Source organism: Pecten maximus, chromosome 11 (genome assembly GCF_902652985.1).
Source record: "Pecten maximus chromosome 11, xPecMax1.1, whole genome shotgun sequence".
Taxonomy (NCBI): Eukaryota; Metazoa; Mollusca; class Bivalvia; order Pectinida; family Pectinidae; genus Pecten; species Pecten maximus.
Window position 1 is genome coordinate 23,604,343 of NC_047025.1, and position 23,442 is coordinate 23,627,784.

The 23,442-nt window shown below is 37.4% G+C and overlaps 2 protein-coding genes across 2 annotated transcripts; both read left to right on the forward strand.

Moving 5' to 3' along the window:
• Positions 1-813: 813 nt before the first annotated feature.
• On the forward strand, positions 814-21,861 carry LOC117337990. The gene is made up of 2 exons (XM_033899150.1): positions 814-943; positions 19,756-21,861. The coding sequence occupies exon 2, from the start codon at positions 19,786-19,788 to the stop codon at positions 20,830-20,832; it is 1,047 nt and encodes a 348-aa protein (XP_033755041.1). The 5' UTR covers positions 814-943; positions 19,756-19,785; the 3' UTR covers positions 20,833-21,861.
• Positions 9,039-11,292, forward strand: LOC117337991. Its single transcript, XM_033899151.1, has 3 exons — positions 9,039-9,609; positions 9,912-10,043; positions 10,981-11,292. Exons 1-3 carry the CDS (start codon positions 9,405-9,407, stop codon positions 11,007-11,009), a joined length of 366 nt encoding a protein of 121 aa, XP_033755042.1. The 5' UTR covers positions 9,039-9,404; the 3' UTR covers positions 11,010-11,292.
• Positions 21,862-23,442: the final 1,581 nt, after the last annotated feature.

The window sequence follows — 23,442 nt, forward strand, 5'->3', positions numbered from 1 at the left end:
CGCCATTTGCATTTCAAGGTCAAAACTAAATATGTGTTTATACCTACATAAAGTCAAATCTGGTCAAACAAATGCTCCTACCCTGTGCTTTAGACACCTGTGAGCATGACATCTGGGCTATTTTTCAGGTTTGGTTATTTTTGTGGCTTAGAATTATTCCATGCTACAACTTACCACAAAGTAACTCTATAGAAGAAATTGTTAGCATCTACATCAAATTATTTGTGATTTTAAGACACTACATGTCCAAACAAACATTTTGGTATATTACATGACTATTTTTGTGCATCTTTTAAGCTATTTATTCGTGTTAATGAAAATTCAACATTATTCTGCTATATAGATGACCCTTAATGCCGCTTACACGCTTTCGGGTCACTCACTGTAAACGTTCTAGATACACATATACAATATCAACTCGTTTGCCAATCAACGGTCAACACTACATGATATTTTGGTGGATCTGTATCTGTTTTGCCCTTTATTACCCCCGATATTGCGGGGCAGTTGATAATTTACCAATCAATCATTATCAGTGTGCTAACAAGAATCATACGGATCCTTGTTATTAATGCATTTGTAATAGCGGTCATCCTATGTAATAACTTGAACGTACGTTAAAGACCATTACGTCATGTTGTCTACAGTCATATTCGATGAAGATTAGGGTGGGCTCGCTGGGAAGTTGTTTGAAGAATGATAACAGTTACCCGAAACGTTTACTCCGCTCACTCACTTCATACCACTCATGCACAGTGGGAGAAGATTGCGGACTGATTATTGGGCTCCTGATAACGTTAACGCAATTGGACATTGCTGTGTGACACTGGTGATCTACCTTCCTAGTTCTGGATTAAATCGCCTCCACACAACAAATGTGTGGATATAAATTTGGATTTTTTTCATAAAACAGTTTAAACAATTGTGACGTCAATTATCAAAGGTAAGATACCAAAACTAATCTATGATTATCATTTGGTCGGTCAAGGTACAAGTTGTGAAATATGCAAATTATGATGTTATGTGTACGCTAGGAATTTGGTAGACATGGCGTTTTCGTGTGTAGTTTGAGAATTTCTATGTTGTATTGCATCTGATCGTTTAATTCACAACCGAGTAGTAGTGCACTAGAGCCAAATAAAGGTGATGGGTCACAGGGGCCACGGTGGCTAGGTCTGTTGGGAGTGCCGGCCACGTTAGGTGACTATCATATGTGCGTGCATGGTTCGACAAACTACAACAAGGAGACACCGCCTGTTCACGGGGCGATAAACCCAGCAAACAAATAAACCGAAACTCCACACAGGAAATTGGCAGTTTCAAGGTATTCTCGTTAGTTTTACCTGAACATGTCTGGCAATAATACTTATACCATGTCTTAATCATCACTTAGTCTTATAAGATTGTAATGTAAATAATTCTAAATTGTTAAACTTTACCTTTTGGTTATCCATTTCAGTTATACAAAGTTTTAAAATTCTGGTATTTCTTGCATTCGAAAATTCATGTGTATTTTTAGGTCACCTGAGACGAAGTCTCAAGTGACCTATTCTAATCGCCTTTTGTCCGTCGTCGTCCGTCGTGCGTCGTGCGTCCGTAAACTTTTTTGCATTTTCGACTTCTTCTCCAAAACCACTTAACAAAATTCAATGAAATTTGGCAGAAAGTTTCTATGGCTGAAGGTCAACCAAAATTGTGAATTATATGGTCCCAAGCCCCCAGGGGCCTGAGGGGTGGGGCCAAAAAGGGTCAAATTGACTAAAACTTCAAAAATCTTCTTCTCTACTCTCAGATATGGTAGAATCAAATACTCTTCATAGATGGAAGGGTCTTAAGGTGCTTTACCAAAATTGTGAATTTCATGACCCTGGGGTCTCACGTTTGCCCCTGGGGAGGGGGTAAACTTTACTATAGTTTATATAGGGAAATCACATTTTTGACTATTATTTGTTGGATTTCTATTGGAATTCATTCTAACTTGTATCAAATTATCAGCATGGGATGACAGTTTGATGTTATGTACATGTTGGCCCTGGTTGACCCCCAGGGGCTGGTGGGCGGGGCCAAAAAGGGTCAAATTGACTGAAATTTCAAAAATCTTCTTCTCTACTCTCAGATATGGTAGAATCAAATACTCTTCATAGATGGAAGGGTCTTAAGGTGCTTTACCAAAATTGTGAATTTCATGACCCTGGGGTCTCACGTTTGCCCCTGGGGAGGGGGTAAACTTTACTATAGTTTATATAGGGAAATCACATTTTTGACTATTATTTGTTGGATTTGTATTGGAATTCATTCTAACTTGTATCAAATTATCAGCATGGGATGACAGTTTGATGTTATGTACATGTTGGCCCTGGTTGACCCCCAGGGGCTGGTGGGCGGGGCCAAAAAGGGTCAAATTGACTGAAATTTCAAAATCTTCTTCTCTACTCTCAGATATGGTAGAATCAAATACTCTTCATAGATGGAAGGCTCTTCAGGTGCTTTACCAAAATTGTGAATTTCATGACCCTGGGGTCTCACGTTTGCCCCTGGGGAGGGGGTAAACTTTACTATAGTTTATATAGGGAAATCACATTTTTGACTATTATTTGTTGGATTTGTATTGGAATTCATTCTAACTTGGTTCAAATTATCAGCATTGGATTACAGTTTGATGTTATGTACATGTTGGCCCTGGTTGACCCCCAGGGGCTGGTGGGCGGGGCCAAAAAGGGTCAAATTGACTGAAATTTCAAAAATCTTTCTCTATACTCTCAGATATGTTAGAATCAAATACTCTGCATAGATGAAGGGGTCTTATGGTGCTTTACCAAAATTGTGAATTTCATGACCCTGGGGTCTCACGTTTGCCCCTGGGGAGGGGGTAAACTTTACTATAGTTTATATAGGGAAATCACATTTTTGACTATTATTTGTTGGATTTGTATTGGAATTCATTCTAACTTGTATCAAATTATCAGCATGGGATGACACTTTGATGGTATGTACATGTTGGCCCTGGTTGACCCCCAGGGGCTGGTGGCCGGGGCCAAAAAGGGTCAAATTGACTAAAATTTCAAAAATCTCCTTCCCTACTCTCAGATATGGTAGAATCAAATACTCTTCATAGATGGAAGGGTCTTAAGGTGCTTTACCAAAATTGTGAATTTCATGACCCTGGGGTCTCACGTTTGCCCCTAGGGAGGGGGTAAACTTTACTATAGTTTATATAGGGAAATCACATTTTTGACTATTATTTGTTGGATTTGTATTGGAATTTATTCTAACTTGGTTCAAATTATCCTCATGGGATTACAGTTTGATGTTATGTACATGTTGGCCCTAGTTGACCCCCAGGGGCTGGTGGGCGGGGCCAAAAAGGGTCAAATTGACTGAAATTTCAAAAATCTTCTTATCTACTACATATGTATACTGTATATGTTAGAATCAAATACTCTTCATAGACTGACCCCATTAGGACTGATGGGTGGGGCCAAAAAGGGTCAATTTAGTTGGCCGAAATATTTCAAATCTCAGGTGACCGTTAAGGCCCTTTGGGCCTCTTGTTTTTTTTATAATACTGAATGTGATATTACTCGTATTTATAATTTGGTATAGTCGGCAATCACAAAACACTTCCATGTACTTGTTTTTCCAATACAAGTTCATTCAGAGACCAATTACTCATTATATCACATCTTCATATTGAATGATGTTACCTCATTGAGAAAAGTCGTGTTCCTATCTGTTACCATGAAGAGATATTTTTAGTAAATATCCCATGAAAATAAGAAATAATTACTTTGTTGACATTCGACTATTTGCTTTCATATTTTCTCACTTAACAAGTATATGTTTGTCGTGTTTAATAAGTGGTTTGGTTTGGTTGATTTTGTTTAACGTCCTATTAACAGCTAAGGTCATTTAAAGACGGCCTCCCGTGCGTGCGACATGTATGCGTGTGGTGAGTGCGTATGTGTGTTTTGGGAGGCTGCGGTATGTTCGTGTTAAGTCTCCTTGTGATAGGCCGGAACTTTTGCCGATTTATAGTGCTACCTCACTGAAGCATACTGCCGAAGACACCCAGCAGGACACCCCACCCGGTCACATTATACTGACAACGGGCGAACCAGTCGTCCCACTCCTTATTTGCTGAGCGCTAAGCAGGAGCAGCAACTACCATTTTTAAAGACTCTGGTATGTCCCGGCCAGAGGGACAGAACCCAAAGCCTTCCTCACAGGGGCGAACGCTCAACTAAAGGCCAAAAGTGAGGCATTGTCAAGGGAGACATTAGGAAGAAGAAAGTTGTTCAGAAAGAAGAGAAAAGATAAGATCCCAAGTTTAGTCGCCTCTTACGATCATGCAATGGGGGCAGCAGGTACAATTCTTACGCCCTACCTGCAGGGCAGGTTTAATAAGTGACAGCAATGGTGAAAACATTGGAATACGACAAAAATGGTTACTTTGTAACAGTGATTAGGAATGAAATTTTGATTTGAAACTCACTATATTCAATCAGAAGTGGGAATGTTGCTAATACTTACATGTGCCTCTACGTGTATATATGTTCGTAAGGTTTTCATGATGATACTTACCTCTTTATCTCTGCCCTGCAGGTAGGGCGTAAGAATTGTACCTGCTGCCCCCATTGCATGATCGTAGGAAGCAACTAAATTTGGGATCTTATATTTTCTCTTCTTTCTTAACAACTTTCTTCTTCCTAATGTCTCCCTTGACAATTCAGTATAAGACTTTTAACATGAAATTAATACGAACATCATGTGGATTTCAGATTCTGAGCTCACGTGAATGTAAAAGGACAAAAATGCTTGATTTGAGGTGTTGCGCTATTTTAGTGCCTAGCAACGGTCCATGGCAACCAAGTAGTTATAATATGCATATTTGCAATATGTTGCTTAGTTAATGTCATACATGATATGTTCAAGTTTGTTAAATACATTTATGAAAAACATGTTGTAAGTAACATTAAAAAAGGCATTTAGAAACAAAAACATTTCGGTCTTCGATAGCAACTATGTGAGTCCCTAGCAACCACCGGTTAACCAAGTTTTGTGTGTGTATAACATTATGGCATTCATAGGAAATGCAAAGAACTGGGTTTTCAACACATTTGTATAAAACATGTCGGGCCATCCCTACTTACGTACTGATTTTGGCCTTCAAAATGTATTAACCCATAGCAACCACAAAATTATGATTTTATTTTACTGCCAATCTAACATTTGAGCATAAAACACAAAATGAATAGAACCATGCTGCAAACCAGGCTTGTCCCATAATAACCTATACTTAAAAAAACAGCGAGTCAGTGCCATAACCTACATTGTATACTTATAACAACAGCCAGTCAAGAGTGTCTCAATATATCACAAAGTCATTCAGTAATATATTTAAAATGTATTAGCAATCGAGTATTCCATACTTATATCAAAACAAATATGGCAGTTAAGAAGCAATACAATTAATTTGATGAAATTTTAATGTGAATTTCATTTTTTTGCACTTGTCGCGTGAAATTCGCGTAAACATGTTCAAGTGAAATTCAGGTAAATTTCATGTGAAGGAATTTTGCCTCTGAAAAAGACTCCAACTGTCGATAGACCGTTTAACAAAATCAGTTATGAAATGCTTACTCAATGCAGTTTCTGCATCACTTATATCTGACCCTAGCTGTTGATAGGACGTTAACAAACAAGAGGCCCATGGGGCCTGCATCGCTCACCTGGTTGGATTAGGCCAAATGTCAAAATAATGTTCATATTCAATTTGTTTTATTTGTAAATCTCTAACAATGCTATATATGGTTATAGTGTGGTAATCCGAACTGCTTTAAAGTTTAATGAAGTCCAGACTCTCTAAGGTCTGAAAGACCTCAAGATTTGCTTTTTGAACATGCATTCATCACTTTATGACTAGTAGCAATTCAAAGGAATTACCTCTATTTCCCCTATTGGGCCCGCCCCTTTGGTCCCTTTGGAGTCAGAGTCACCATCTATGCAAAATCTGTTCTTCTTCCCCCAAGGATGTTTCTGGCCAAATTGGGTTCAAATCCATTCATAACTTTATGACAAGTAGCGATTCAAAGGAATTACCTCTATTTCCTCTATTGGGCCCCGCCCTTTTGGCCCCTCAGGGGTCAGAGTCACCATTTATTCAAAATCTGTTCCCCTTCCACCAAGGATGTTTCTGACCAAATTGGGTTCAAATCCATTCATTATTTTATGACGAGTAATGATTTAAAGGAATTACCTCTATTTCCCCTATTGGGCCCCGCCCCTTTGGGGTCAGAGTCACCATTTATGCAAAATCTGTTCCCCTTCCCCCAAAGATGTTGCTGACCAAATTGGGTTCAAATCCATTCATAACTTTATGACAAGTAGCGATTAAAGGAATTACCTCTATTTCCCCTATTGGGCCCCGCCCCTTTGGCCCCTCTGGGGTCAGAGCTACCATTTATGCAAAATCTGTTCCCCTTCCCCCAAGGATGTTTCTAACTAACTTGGGTTCAAATCCATTCAAATCTTTATGACTAGTAGCGATTAGGAATTACCTCTATTGGGGTCAGAGTCACCATTTATGCAAAATCTGTTCCCCTTCCCCCAAAGATGTTGCTGACCAAATTGGGTTCAAATCCATTCATAACTTTATGACAAGTAGCGATTTAAAGGAATTACCTCTATTTCCCCTATTGGGCCCCGCCCCTTTGGCCCCTCTGGGGTCAGAGCTACCATTTATGCAAAATCTGTTCCCCTTCCCCCAAGGATGTTTCTGACTAACTTGGGTTCAAATCCATTCAAATCTTTATGACTAGTAGCGATTTAAAGGAATTACCTCTATTTCCCCTATTGGGCCCCGCCCTTTTGGCCCCTCGGGGGTCAGAGTCACCATTTATGCAAAATCTGTTCCCCTTCTGCCAAGGATGTTTCTGGCCAAATTTGGTCAAAATCCAATAAGAACTCTTTGACTAGTAGCGATTTGAAGCAAATGTTGACGGACGACGGACGGACGACGGACGCTGCGCCATGACATAAGCTCACCGGACCTTCGGTAAAGCTAATAAAACCAAACCAATTTATATCTGATTATTTACTATAAAATATGTTTTGAGCCCAGTTCGCTTGATATCAGTAAATTTTTTTTTTAATTTTTATCTTTAAACGTTTCAGTTTGATTTCGATGTGTTTTTCTTTCTGTTAACGTCCTTCTATTATGATGCTATTTGGTCCAAAATGGCTCGAAATTTGTTGATGAGGTTTCGATGGTCGAAAATCCAAGATAGCTGCCTTGTCATGTTGTTGTCATGTTGGTCCTATACTATACAGGAGTATGCATAACTAGGGATCAAGAGGAATCTACATATGAAATTTGAAAACTGCAAAAAAAAGCAAGATGGCCGCCTGTCGGACATGTTTTTTTCTGATCGGTATCAAAATGCAATATGCACAACTGGGGACCAAGGGAAACATACACATGGAATTTGAGAAAAAACCTTTCAGTAAATCTTGAGAAATTGCGATAATAAACTTCAATTGTCAAATTCCATCTTGGCCATGTTCTCTGATCAGTCCCAGTCGTCCCACTATGAATGATGCTCAGAGCTAAGCAGGAGTTTGGTTTGGTTTGGTTTGGTTTATTTAGTTTAACGTCCTATTAACAGCTAAGGTCATTTAAGGACGGCCTCCCGTGGGCGAGACATGCATGCGTGTGGTGAGTGCGTATGTGTTGTGTTTTGGGAGGCTGCAGTATGTTCGTGTTAAGTCCCCTTGTGATAGGCCGGAACTTTTGCCGATTTATAGTGCTACCTCACTGAAGCATACTGCCGAAGACACCCAGCAGGACACCCCACTCGGTCACATTATACTGACAACGGGCGAACCAGTCGTCCCACTCCTAATATGCTGAGCGCTAAGTAGGAGTAGCAACTACCATTTTTAAAGACTCTGGTGTGTCTCGGCTAGGCGACAGAATCCAAAGCCTTCCTCACGGCGGCGAACGCTCCACTGAAGGCCAACATAGAGGCATTGTCAAGGGAGACATTAGGAAGAAGAAAGTTGTTCAGAAAGAGATAAGATCCCACATTTAGTCGCCTCTTACGATCATGCAATGGGGGCATCAACTACCATTTTTATAGACTCTGGAACCAGAACCCAAATCCATAGTCCTTTTGCACGATCGCGCCCGCCATCTTGTTTTAGTTCATTATATATGCAGGTCAAAGTGCAACTGGATATACAAACATTACTCGCAACTTCCGCATTCCAGAAGACCGGTAGTAGGCCTTCCTTTGACGTGTTTGTTTATCTGTTTTTTTATACACATATTTTCACTGAAACTTTTGTAAAACCTAACATTTTATAGTGCATTTTTATCACATACGTATTTATTTACACATAATTTACACCATGGACACCGCTGAATCGACTTTAGACGACTTTCTACACTGGAAGCTGGACGCTCTTCGTAAGTACCTTTCGATCGAGGTATTAGTCGGAATGGCACAAGATCGAAACTAGCTGCATTATGTTTTGCTGCTAATAGTATGAATTTACCATTAAAAAAAAGTAGTATCGACCTATCTAAAGATAACTTGAAGTATTACCAGTCGCTTCTGTGTGTGGACGGCGATGTTCTGCCGGACTCTTTCTTAACTACCAGTGAACATGAAGAGCAGGCTCGGATTCACCTTAACCAATTCAAGATTGGTAAGGCTTACGAATATTTTGCATCCCAGTGGTTGAAGGAGATTTTTTATCACTCCATATCCCCTCAAAGTCCTGTGTTTCCTGAGGGCCAGATGTGTTCCATTCCTGAGATTGAACCTGGATCCACATACTGTGTGGGTATGTTGTCACAAAAATACCGGAGAAGTCAAATCAGCCTACTGTTCTTGTACAGCTGGGTAAGCTATACAATTTATATAAACCGTATCTGTGAGTTCAATTTGTAATCTTTTATTATTTCTTTGACATTAATATATGTATTGTGTTGAATATATATATATATATCCATATTTGATGACCAGTAACACATTGTCAATATAAATACAAGCAAGTATGGATATCTATGTACATTTATATACATATAACGGTAAACCATATCATGGCATCCAGTAGAACCTTCAGAGTATGTTTTTGACTCCGTAAAATTATATTTGACTCTTGGGATAGAAGTGACAAGTCTAACCGACATATGTTTTGACCCTTCAGATTTCTGAGAAATAGTGATTTGAATTTTGGATGCCCTGCAAACATTAAATGTTAGAAGTACCAGTAAGAAGCAGGTTATACATGCAGTGTGGTTGTTCTGATTTAATTATATTGCAGTTATATGCATTTTTCCTACAATGCAATTGAAGAATGTCTACTTTATTAGCTTTTAATATACACATGTAATTAAAATGCTTGTTTTGTTTTATAGAATTGGTCAGACATGTAACTATGTGGCAGGGCTCCTGTTTAAAATTGAGCATGCCAATACCATGGGACTCACATCATGTACCTCCAGTAAATGTGTTTGGGTAGCCCCTGGTAAAGCAGCTGGACCCCTTCCACCAACCAAGCTTAAGGATATGGATTTCAAGAAATCTCAGTATGGTAAAAAAGGTAAGGTAATCAACAGGATTTTAGTAAAATGATATATTCTCAAGTTATCAACCCTTATCAAGTTTTCAAACCTGTCACTGCAGGCAATGTACTTTTATAACTGATTCATTATAACATATACATAAGCTAAAAGCAACATTGTTGATCTATGAATTTTAGAGAGGCCTAATCAATTTCCATGAAAAATTTGTTTTTGATTGAATAATTTTTCATTTGGAATGCTTTTCAAATACATAATATTTGTGTCGAATGTCAATCTTCTTTACAGAACATGATAGTCAAAAATGTTTTCAATATCATAGCTTCCAGACCATTGGTTGGAAATCTGAAGGCAGCTTTTGATGTGATTCCCTGTGATGCAAGTTCATCGACCATTCAGCAGAGCATGATGGCAAAGCTTACAGATGTTCAACCAAGTGCTTGTGTATTGAAAGGTACATGTTGCATACATTGAATTTAAGAACTTATAATTGTTATCTCTAAGCATCTGATATAAAAAGTAAATACATAACAAATCACCTCGCAGGTATCATACATACAATATATATAACATGGATATTTTATAGGAGGAGAGTGTGCCTAATATTAAGCTACAATCAGCCTCTTGGCAACTTAAATCTTGGTACAAGGTAATTTAAGTTTAAATAAGTTAAACATTCAATCCAGGATGTAAAGGAAAGTAATACTGATAGACCCTCAGGGTATGGCATACCAGTATCCATGATAACCTTAAAATCTAGTGACAAGGAATTTATTACTTTAGATATACACCAAGTACAATGTATTGGTAATTATACATGCATCATGTTTCGTATTGTAGGATTTTATACTGGTATTGAAAACAGTCAGTTTATTGCACAGAATTTGAAATAAATCTGTTTGATCAATTTGAATATAAATTCATTAAAGATATTACAATAATTGAACTTAAAATTACATGGTTCATTAAATAACCTTGTCAGGTTTAATATATTAAACTCTCAATGTCAGTCATACCTGGTTGACTAAGCACTATAAACAACATATTTAACTGTGAATCATGAATTTACTATATAATAAAAAGTCTTTTAAATAAAGTGAATCAATTTGTATCAAGAGATAAATACAGGACGATATACAATTGACATAGTCCTGCTGGATTTCTGACAAAGCCTAAAGTTGCTTGAATTAAAAAAAGTCTTAGGCATAATTCTTGAAAAGTTCAAGATATTTTGATGATAATTCTTTATCCAAAGATGTATACTTATGATCAGGTCACTGTGACCATTATCTTGACTTAGGATCAATGTCAATAAGACACAAAATTTACAACAATCAGTAAGGTGGAATTATATAACCATTTTTAACCAAAACATTTGTTTTCTTTTAAAGGCAAGTCAACAGCCAAAGAGGAGCAATGAGTCATGAACGTGTCAGAAAAAACAAAGCTAGACATCAGTAGATTTAATATGGAGGCATTGATTTCTACATCTACAGAGGAGCTGGCATCCAATGAAGTTCTGGCAATTCAGGAGGCTGCTGTTGGTCAGTCAGAAAACCATCACTGGGCCGAGATGAGGACAGGCAGAATAACAGCATCAAACTTCTATGCAGTGCATGCTAAAGTTATTTCATACAAAAAAAAAATCTGATTGTAATGTTGAGCCTCTCCTTAAAAATATCATGGGGTATACTTCAGTTAATCCTAACATTAAACCATTAAAATATGGCAGACAAATGGAACCTGTTGCCAAGGAAGATTTCTTGAAATTGTACTGTAAACATCATAAAAATGTAACTTTTTTCGGTTTTCCTGCGTTTCTGGGGGGTGAATACTGGTGAACTAATTATAAAGGACCTTTCCTTGGGTGGCAGTCTTCCCTTAGTGATGGTATTTGAATGGCCCAAATCAAGAGTAGGGTAGGGATGTACTGGCGTTGGCATTCCATCAACAAAATGGTTGGAGCATATCCGCGTGGTTTGGTTTGGTTTATTTTGTTTAACGTCCTATTAACAGCTAAGGTCATTTAAGGACGGCCTCCCGTGCGTGCAACATCTGCTTTTGGTATCCATATTGCATCTTGGGTACCTAGCCTACCTCTGTTGACATTTTTTGTCCATATGTTCCTAGCATGGTTGTCTTTCAACACTGTAGGAAATGGGAACAGCACAAAAGGTGCTTCACACACACAACATCCTGTACCAAACTTGCACCCATGAAGTTTACAGTGTTCTGCCTTTCATTTCTTTAAACTTTGATACCCCATTGGTACAGCCAACAACACAACAAAGTCTTACTGACATATTGGTACAATATGTACATGTAGATTGATGTTCAGAATAACTTAATGTTAATAACAAGGAGCCGCAAAGCTTGGCTTTATCCCCCGCGCCCCGCAGTTGGTATGAAAACCCAAATACATGTATATATCAAGCTCAAAGTAAGAGTTATTAAGGAAACAGTAATTTGGTATTTTTGACTAAGTTTCCATGGTGACAGAAAAAATACCGAAAATGGAAGGTCCGCAATAGTAAAAGGCACAACTAGGGCACTAGTCTGGTGTATACAGAAAGTTTCAAGGAGCTGCGTTGAACGGTTATGGAGTTATAGCCCGGAAACAAAAGGAAACAGTAATTTGGTATTTTTGACTAAGTTTCCATGGTGACAGAAAAAATACCGAAAATGGAAGGTCTGCAATAGCAAAAGGCACAACTAGGGCACTAGTCTGTTATATATACAGAAAGTTTCAAGGAGCTGCGTTGAACGGTTATGGAGTTATAGCCCGGAAAAGAATCTCGGACGGACACACGGACGGACGCACGGAAGGACGGACGGAGCCCAATTTAATATCCCCCGCAAACGCGTTTCGCGGGGGATAAAAAATGGAAAATAAAAACTGTCAAAAACAGTCAAAAACAACTAACAGGTTTAAACGTGGTATTTACCATATTCCATCCAGATCTGAAATACATGTGTAGCATATTTGGTGTAAATAGCATAGATGGTGTATGATAGAGACAATAAAAACGTTATTTATATAGCTATATTTTAAGTGTTTTGTTTTCGGTGATATCTTGATTGTGGTGCGAATATATTTGTGTCTGTATCTTCTTGTATACCATTGACTAGAACGAATATTCATAACCTGTCTACACTCCGACGACAACCATCTTTCAGAAACCGTCTATATATATATTCGCGATCGCAGCTAACCATGCATACATGTCTACTGTGTTCCCTTTGTTTTGACCAAGAGTGATCGTGAAACATGTACAATTGTGTGTATATATATATACGAATACTACTAATAACTATCACAACTGTACATGTGCACGTACCCGCCCTCTTCGGATTAGACACGGTATGCATGAATCACATTAAGATTTTGTCTACCAGAATAAAAGTGCATACTAAAACGTTTGAAAAAAATCGATGCAGGTTAAGTGTCGAGAACAATTTACTCGATGCTGTCTTCCATCGATGTGTTCATAACAGATAGATTGGACTCATTTTAATTCATTTAAAGTGATATATTAATTTTCGTCCGACCTGACGGGCCGAACCCGACTGATATGACAGATGAGAGTGATCGAAGACTATGTTATTTTCTTTTAAAAACTGAATGGAAGGGAAAGGAAATAATGAATGTTCGTGTTAGTGTCATGGCATTTTGTTTTTTCGGTTCCAGACGTAAATCTTCAACCATGTTATATACAAAACACACATAAATAACTCACTCTAAGCAAAACACAACTCGCCCGCCATTGCTGTACAATTTGGTTTGGTTTGGTTTATTTAGTTTAACGTCCTATTAACAGCTAAGGTCATTTAAGGACGGCCTCCCGTGTGTGCGACATAAATACGTGTGGTGAGTGCGTATGTGTGTTTTGGGAGGCTGCGGTATGTTCGTGTTAAGTCTCCTTGTGATAGGCCGGAACTTTTACCGATTTATAGTGCTACCTTACTGAAGCATACTGCCGAAGACACCCAGCATCACACCCCACCCGGTCACATTATACTGACAACGGGCGAACCAGTCGTCCCACTCCTTGTATGCTGAGCGCTAAGCAGGAGCAGCAACTACCATTTTTAGAGACTCTGGTATGTCTCGGCCAGGGGACAGAACCCAAAGCCTTCCTCACAGCGGCGAACGCTCAACTAAAGGCCAAGAGTGAGGCATTGTCAAGGGAGACATCAGGAAGAAGAAAGTTGTTCAAAAAGAAGAGAAAAGATAAGATCCCAAATTTAGTCGCCTCTTACGATCATGCAATGGGGGCAGCAGGTACAATTCGTACGCCCTACCTGCAGGGCAGTTGCTGTACAACCCGGATGTAAAAAGTATATCCAGTTGAACTTTTGACCCAACGGCAAGCGTAATCGTGCAAAAGGACTATTCCTCGCAAGGGCGAAAGCTCAACTAAAGCCCAAAAGCGAGGCAGTGCCAAGTGAGACAGTTTATACTATGTTTCGAATAAGCATTTTGAGACTTCTCAAGGGATTCTTTGTTGGTTTGGTACAAGCAGAATTTTCAATACTTACGTTCGGTGTGGCAGCTGCCTATATGTTAGTTATTGGTTATTACATTCGTAAAGGTCATAATTAAAATAATCTAGGATAACCTTCAACACGAAAATCCCATGTTTATGATATAGAAGTTTAGATGGAGGGGGCTTAGGTGCTATTTTATCGCCTAAGTCCGCAGAAGTTCAAGTGATATGGCCATGATTGCCGACATTGTTCAGTTTCACACACCATAATCAGATTGGTTTTGGTTTGTATTGTTTATTTCTACAACAATACGATGTTTCTCCACTCTCAGGCCATTGTATAAATGTGCAGACTGTTGGATCCACTGGTGGAATACGAACTGCAATTGTTATTAACGTCATCAATAATCGAATGACATCATATTACTGTGTCCCGGCCGTTACTTGTACACCTTATTTACATACGCATAATTAGACTTGGCCATGTTCCGGGACTCCGATTCAAAATTTTATTATCACAGTGGCAAAATGAATGGAAACAATATGTAGACAATAAACTACATTCAATCAAAGGAAATATCGACGAATGGTCTACTTGCTACAGAGACAATCGACGAGGCGAGGTTGTTTTTGTCCGTCTTAGGATGGGCCATACATATATAACGCATTCCTATTTATTGAAGCATGAGGACCAGCCTCAGTGCATCGTGTGCAATGAACCATTTACCGTTAAACACTTTCTATTGGATTGCATTGATCTACAAGTTGCAAGAGAGTTTTTTCTGGTCGAGTCTGTTACTATATGCAAAATTTTGAACTATCTAAAAGTTGTTGTTTTGATCACAATATTTGAGTAACTATAACCACTTTTTGATTTTAAACTGATCGTGAGTGTACAGTGGAGTGTAGACTAAAGGTTACACCCAAGTGCACTCTGTTTGGACTCCAGGTAAACTTGGAATGCACTCCAAGTCTACCTTGAGACCTATAAGACACCATGTCTGCCCCGGGTCTCTAATCAGACTATATCATACACTGTATATATATATATATATATATTAATACTTTGATGCTTTTAATAGAATTTATATATAAATAAATAGATTTTTACAAAATACTTTTGTTCTGTTAATATTACTATTAACATTTGTTTAGTCTACTAGAAATATTTATTTTGTTAACACATGGTAATAATGCCTACATGTTAAATCTATATTTATTAAGATCCATAAAATACAGTTATACAATTTATGCTATAACCAGGTTTTTATGAAAGTTAATTGCTTGTTATTTCATATTTTATTAAAATGTAATTAAATTGTATTTCATTTTATTAAGGAAGTGAAAATTATTTCAATTAGAATATTTATTTCTGTACACATATCATGACTTTAAAGGAAGTTTAGATAATGTATCTACATTGTATATTATGTTATTGATTATTCAAAATATTGAAATTAAAACAGTTTTTAATGACTGATGTGTTTTTTTAATAAGACATTCTCTACATAAAAGGAAAATATAACTACAGATATGTACTCAGTTCAGGCAAGTAATTATAAAATAAAAATAATCAATTTAGTTTATATAGGTTATATATTTAAACGTATCATTTGAAAATACACATTTACAACTATACGCATTTACGAGCATTACCTGGTTAAATTAATGTTCTGACATAATGTACACACAAGGATGTAGTTCTGTACTACCCATAATAAATTACATTATCTGTTATAATTGCTATTATTATTGGCCATGCATGACCGACTCTGGCCTGACACACCTGAGAACTGTGCCAGGTGAGTTTTAGGAGCCAGCTACAGGTACTATCCTGGGTTCACAGAAATACCTATGTCCATATTTGTCGTTGTATGGCTTCAAATGATGAAGCTGTGCAAGGCAGTGTGTGATATAACCTCAGTCCATCAGAACAGTAAGATTATATCCTGACCAGAAGGAAAGGATTGTAGCTCTTCATCTGAGAGACCTTAATCAGACCAAAATTATAAACGAAATAGAAGACCATCTCTATTGAAAAGAAGTTATTCTATACTGATATTAGAAAGTAAAAATAAGCTGTTTCGTATTACATTGTAACCTGTCTAAACTGTAAGTCATTGAGACTAAACGTATTGGCCGGTTTATGCAGGTATCCGGTATGTAGAGGTACAATGTTGAATGATATAAGTTCAGAAAAAAATAATGCAAATCACATTAAGAAATGATGAAGTTCTTATCTTGTTATATTCAAAAATATAAAGACATTGCTTTCAAAAAATAATTGTAAAGAAAGCGATTAAAGTAAAAAAAAAATCAGTATAATTCCCAATGGTATAATAAATGTAAATTCACCATTTCCCAAAACCAACCTATAGCCTTATAACCGTAATTAGTACACATTGTTCTCATCCAGGAAATAGGATTATAGAGCCTGAGGTACAATTTGCCTCTGGGCAGTTGGACACTGGCAACCTATGTACCATTTACCTGTAAAACTGACCTGTTGGAACTACACCGTTTTCTATTTCCATTCAGTCAATATCTATCATAATACATTGTATGTGTCACTCATACATTTATGTAACAGATACAGGTCATGAATGTACAATGGTTGTTCAAGACAATTATAAAATCATAAAGGTTAAATGTTCAAACTTTTAAAAAAAATGTCATAAGGTAAGCTGCAGATAGTGTATGGAATGTTTGATAAGTATTTACTTAACTCATACATTATATCTTATATAACTGTTAAAAGAACTCCATGTATGACCTCGATTTAATGAGGCAGGTATAACAAAAAAAAAAAAAAGTTTGTTTACCATGACAAAAAAACAAAAAGTTGGTTTACCAAATGGAAATGTAAGTCTGATGTTAAACTCTAAACAAAACTAGACATTGGATCCAGAATATGCTATCAAGGTGATAAAAAAACATTAACTTTCTTTTGTATTGTATGTTAAGTATAAAATAAACTGTTGGAAGTAAAGTATTTGAAATATTAAAAACAGTAGTACTTTGAGTACAGGATAGTTCCAGTACACATTCAGACTCTACATTTTTAGAGACCACAAACAACTTGCCTAATACATTTTTGTTTATTCCCAATTTCTATTCAATTACGTGGCTTGTTAACACTCTTCAAATCAAAGGAATGCTATTATACATTTTTCAACAAAGTGACAGATCTATTCATTCTATATAGGGTTTTCTAAAAAAAAAAAATCAATTATATTAGATGCATTGTTTGTTAACCAAGTAAAAATGAACAAACAAAACAATATGATATATACAAAGATAAAACAGTAACACATATCTTATTGTTACATGTTTTTGGAGTCTAAACGTAAATGAGTATACATCTATCTATAACCATTATGTATATATGGTACATGCATGTGGGTTAATGTTGCATTTATAATTAAAAAGAACAAAAAACGTCATGTTTTAATATAAATTCAATATTTAATGATTTCCCGGTTAGTTCTGTTTGTTTTCTTGATCGGATTTTAATGTTAGGTGTCCAACGTCTTTATCGGGATGTTTTCGTCGTTCCTCGTGTTCTCGCGTGGTCACGTGACCGGCACGAAGGACTACATTAACACTTGGTCGGTAAATATGAGCAGAGCACCCGACCAACGTATTTTGTCGTACAAACACATATGATACACTTATTCATCGTGCTAAGAAACCGAGAAAAAGTGCTGTACATTCTTCTATTTATTCAAGTATGGTTACATAACGGCGATTCATAGAGCAAGTGTTAATGTTCATTCTCCAATATTGGAACTCTTCAGTGTTTTAAGTATCGAAATCGGCATATAGAAACGAACAAACGTTAATAAACGAATGCAATGGATCGTAATTAATTCAATGAATTATTTACAGACGATTTCTAAAGACATAAGGTATAGTTAGAAGTTTTCGGCTGTACACATGCAAGTTTGTAAATCCGTCACTGTGATAAAACCACCGTCCTCGTCGTTGCCATGACAGCCGATCGAAGCTGCGATGACGAATGCACTGACAAAGTGAAAGTTGAAGTATTTTTCGCAACATGCCGTTTAAACTTAAAATTACATTCACACCTCATATTGATTGGGGTTGTTTAATCATACCTGATCAATTGAATTATCAGAAAACTAACAAAAACACTGAAAAACACAAAATGAAGCCTTCGTGTCAGGCAGTGCAGACACACCGCGGGATCTGTAAACAATGTGACGTCATTGGAATGTACAAGTTGCAACAATGTACAACAATGTATATTTTACATGAATACACTAATGAGCAACAAAACGGGACGCAACATTAACCCACATGCGCATGTGGACCCAGGTAGAATTGGAGCCTGATAGGACTCCAGATAAACTTGGAGTCAAAACGGAGTCGCTCGGAATGCACTTTGTGTAACCTTTAGTCTACACTCAACTGTACCAATATGTATCTACATTTTTACTTGTTTCGATTTTTTATGTCATTATTTTGATCAAATTTTTTGGCCTTATGACCTTTATAGTGTTGATGGGCCGTTAAGCACTTATACTAACTAACCTCCGATTCAAACCTGCCCTGCAGGTAGAGCGTAAGAATTGTACCTGCTGCCCCCATTGCATGATCGTAAGAGGCGACTAAATTTGGGATGTTATCTTTTCTCTTCTTTTTGAACAACTTTCTTCTTCCTGATGTCTCCCTTGACAATGCCTCACTTTTGGCCTTTAGTTGAGCGTTCGCCGCTGTTAGGAAGGCTTTGGGTTCTGTCCCCTAGCCGAGACAATAGACATACCAGAGTCTTTAAAAATGGTAGTTGCTGCTCCTGCTTAGCGCTCAGCATATTAGGAGTTGGACAACTAGTTCGCTCGTTGTCAGTATAATGTGACCGGATGGGGTGTGCTGCTGGGTGTCTTCGGCAGTATGCTTCAGTGAGGTAGCACTATAAATCGGCAAAAGTTCCGGCCTATCACAAGGAGACTTAACACGAACATACCGCAGCCTCCTAAAACACACATACGCACTCGCCACACGCATGCATGTCGCACGTACGGGAGGCCGTCCTTAAATGACCTTAGCTGTTAATAGGACGTTAAGCAAAATAAACCAAACCAAATCAAACCGATGTCATTGTGATAGATACAGGTCACACGACTCGTGATTTCTGGATTTGGAATTTTTTTAACTCGAGTAAGTGATTTTTTTTAAATTGCAAAAGACACGAGCTTTAGCAATATCACTAACTATTCACATGACTTGTGCTATTTTATATAAGTGCGACATGAATATGACACAGAGGTAACGAGATTACAGGTTTGGAGACAAATTTATTTGGTTTTGTGTGCTATAGGCTAACACAATAAGATCATTTTACGAAGGTCCTACTTTAATGGGACCGACATCATTATGTCACAGACACTTTGGCATGACAATACACCGAGGTGTATTTCAATGGGTCATCAATATATCCCTTTTAATTTTGAGCGTCAAACAGGGAGCAGCAATGCATTTTAATGATATGTTACACCTTTGAAAAGGAAGGGGGGATATGATACGCCAAATTTAATCGCCTCTTACGAGTATCTTGGCAACAAGTACATTTCTGAAGACATATCTGTAGGACACGATCAACGGGGGAAAAATATACATCCATATCAATTAAATTAATGTTTACTGTTTATTTTTCAGGTTGTTGTTCTGAACTACTCTTTCTTCACGATGTCACGAGGAGGACTCAACTTTAAAGCTACCTCTATTCTAGCTTTGCTAATTCTGGCTGGTGTAATTGTGGTGTACAGAATATCTGCACGGACGGACCAGGATACTATCCGACCTGTGCCAGACGACACGATGATATTAGAGAGCGATCGGATCGTTACTAATCAGGCAACTCAACCTAAGTGTCCGAATAGTGAACTAAAAAACGTATACAGCCACGACTTGACACAGTGGAAACTCAACGAACACGTTTGTAAAAACTGCTATGATTTTCCAAAAGCAACATTGAAAACACCATTTGGAGATACACCAATATTCATATACCCAAGTGAAAATGATATTTGGGTTTCTGGTCTTATTAAACGGACTGGTTCTTTCGAGGCTGAAAAATCTAACGGAATAGCAGCATTACTAAAGGCGGACTCAAACTTACATCTAATAGATATTGGGGCTAATATAGGCGTTCATACTTTAACAATCGCAAAAATGGGACGGAAGGTGATAGCCGTGGAGGCGTTAGACAAAAACGTTCAGCATCTTTGTGCTTCTGTGGCGGCCGGAAATCTACAGCGTGACGTCACTATCGTGCATAACGCAATATCAGACGGGCATACGACGGTAAAACTTGGCGTTGACAAGAATAATATGGGCGGTACGTATGTCGATGTGGATTCGAAACACATTAAAGAGCTTAAGGAGGGTCGTGCACAGGGCACGTACGGGGAGGTTGATACAATAACGATGGACGACCTCGTGGAACTTCCAGCTTTCAAAAATTTGTCTAAGGTGATTGTAAAAATGGATATTGAAGGTTTTGAACATAAAGCTGTAGCTAAATCTGAAAAGTTTTTCAAAGCTGTAGAAGTACATGGATTCATAATGGAATGGGAGTTTCACAGAAAGATGGCGTCAGGAAATGTTATATTAAAGACCATGAAAGACTTGAAATTTGAGCCATACCGTGTCGAAAATCCTTCCGCGCGGCTTTCTGCAGAATCCAGTGCTTCGTGGCCATACGATGTTTTGTGGCGTCCAGCGGCAAAATGAATGAAATATCATTTAAACATTACAAAATTATCCCTGCAAAACACACGAGTTCAGTGTCGGCGCCACCCACATGTCCGTGGTGATCAGCGTAAATCTCCATTGATGCAACGGACTTGTAATCGACTTACACAGGTAAGACATGGTCTGTGTCTTACACGTGTCTCTTATTTCTATACCATGGTAACACTACCTTGACAATCTATACTCCAGTCACAATAGGATATCAAATATGTTCTACCCAGACAACGGGATAAGTCGAATTTACTTTATCAAATTGAAATTCTGATATCGCAGGGTTTACGTTCTGTACGTACCTTTCAGTGTTGTGGATTTGTGTTAACTGGCCGTTTTTGCCAGGGGTCACCACGTCTTTTCATGTTAGGTTTACTTTGAGTCACGTGTTTTTAATGTGTGGAATCTTGTGTCTACAATGGTGTCATATATTGTCAGAAAATGTACAGTATTTTTTTGTGAATTATCGACGATAAAATTCATACCCTGTAGTAAATATTTATTAAATACTAAGCGATACTAATACCAGCCAAAACTGACACGATTTCAATGCTCATCATTATTTAACCTATTGGTGAATCAGCGGCTGTGATTTGTTCTTTATTTATTTAGTGTTATTTTCAAATGAACTGGAACCATATAGATATCACATACAGAGACAGATGTTTATACTTTGTACATTTAAAAAAAAACCGAATACAGCTGTAGATATATACATAATCACTGGTTTTTGGAATCATTCATGATTTTATTGTTGATGATCGGCTAGTAATTCATTGAACATTGAGTTTAAATTGGTGATTCGCTGGTTCTCTGAGATTTCATATTAGTATTACTGTAAAAAATATCAAGATAGTGCAACGCCCGAAAAGATTCAACAATTACATAAAGGTAATATCGATATGTATTGACTTATTACAAACAGTACATAATGAGGTTTTAAGGACAAATTGTTTCCCTTGACTTGAAAATGTTCATACATGAACAGACAATAAATGAGCAGGTTGTTAAAAATAATTAAAGAGTTCAGTTTTATATTAAGTACTGTTACGTATTCGAGTCCGTTACGAGGTAATTCCCTGGGTTGGGGATAGTGCGAAAGCAAATATACATAAAGAAACCGCTGGTCTACCTAGACCAATACATATGACCACCGCGTTTACAAGACAACGTGTTACACTGAAAAACAAATCCGACGCTGTACCTAACAATGGCTTTACATACAGTAACGTATGTACTATCTGTACCTAACACATACACGCAGTACTAATATACAATTAAATTATAATATAATATCCGGTACCACGTACAATTCCTTAGTTCTCCGTCACTTGAGCTCTCAGTTTTGTATGTCTGGACCCTGTACTTTGACAGTACTCTTTTTTTTCATTTCAGAAATATTTTATTAACAATACAAATTTAAATAAATACAAAGCATTGTCAAAAGAAAAAGACAACAGGCGCAATGCCTATATCAGTCTTCTTCTATTACTTCCGGTTAGGCTTGGTAGAAAGATGATATGTTTCACTTTATTATTTCTACAGAAATTATATATCATTACATGTATAGTATCTAATTCAAAAGGGATTACTGTAAGGAATTATATGTTCATCATGAAATTAAATAGGTTTGGTTTATTTTGTTTAACGTCCTATTAACAGCTAAGGTCATTTAAGGACGGCCTCCTGTGCGTGCGACATGCATGCGTGTGGTGAGTGCGTATGTGTGTTTTGGGAGGCTGCAATATTTATGATCAGGAACATTAAGGATGCCACACACTAGGCATTGAAGATTTATATAACCTAACAAGTTGTAGATGGATAGAATATGGTGCCTAGAATTGGAATACATGAGACATTCAAAGAAAAAATGCACCAAATCTTCGCTAGGAGCACCACATACACAGGATGGGTTATCAATCAGGTGATCAAAATGTTTATCATAATTAAAGTCACTTTTAAAATGTCTAAGCTGGCATAAATTTATGTTAAGTTGTCTGGGAGCAGAATTAATGAAAAGTTCAGAAATAGTTATATCATTAGTAGTTTTTAACTTACATTTAAAAGAAGAAATTGAAATAGAGTCTCTAATGGAAATATCAAGTGAATTCCACATAGTCATAGTTGAAGGAAAAAAACTTTTCATGTAGCTATTAGTTCGTGACTGTGGTATTTTAAATACTCTGTTATTTCTAAAGTGTATATATTGTTTACATTTAAATATAATTGTATACTATTAGAGAGATACAATGGAGTATAGTTATTAATAATTTTAAACATTAATACAATTTTATGATTCTGTCTTCTTTTACTTAAAGGTTCTAGTTGAGTTTCATTATATAAAATATGGTGAGAAGTACCTCTTCTGTACTCTGTCCTATATGCACCCCGTACAATGTGCCTAAGTACCCTGTACTGTGTGATAGCACCCTGTACGCCTGTGCCTCTGTATCCTGTACTGTGTGTCAGCACCCTGTACCATGCCTCAGTACCCTGTACACCTGTGCCTCAGTGTCACACAATTGTTCCCTAGTGGGGAGGGGTCGTTACTGAACTATTCCTTTATGGTAGATATATACCTCACTTGATTGCGTCCTT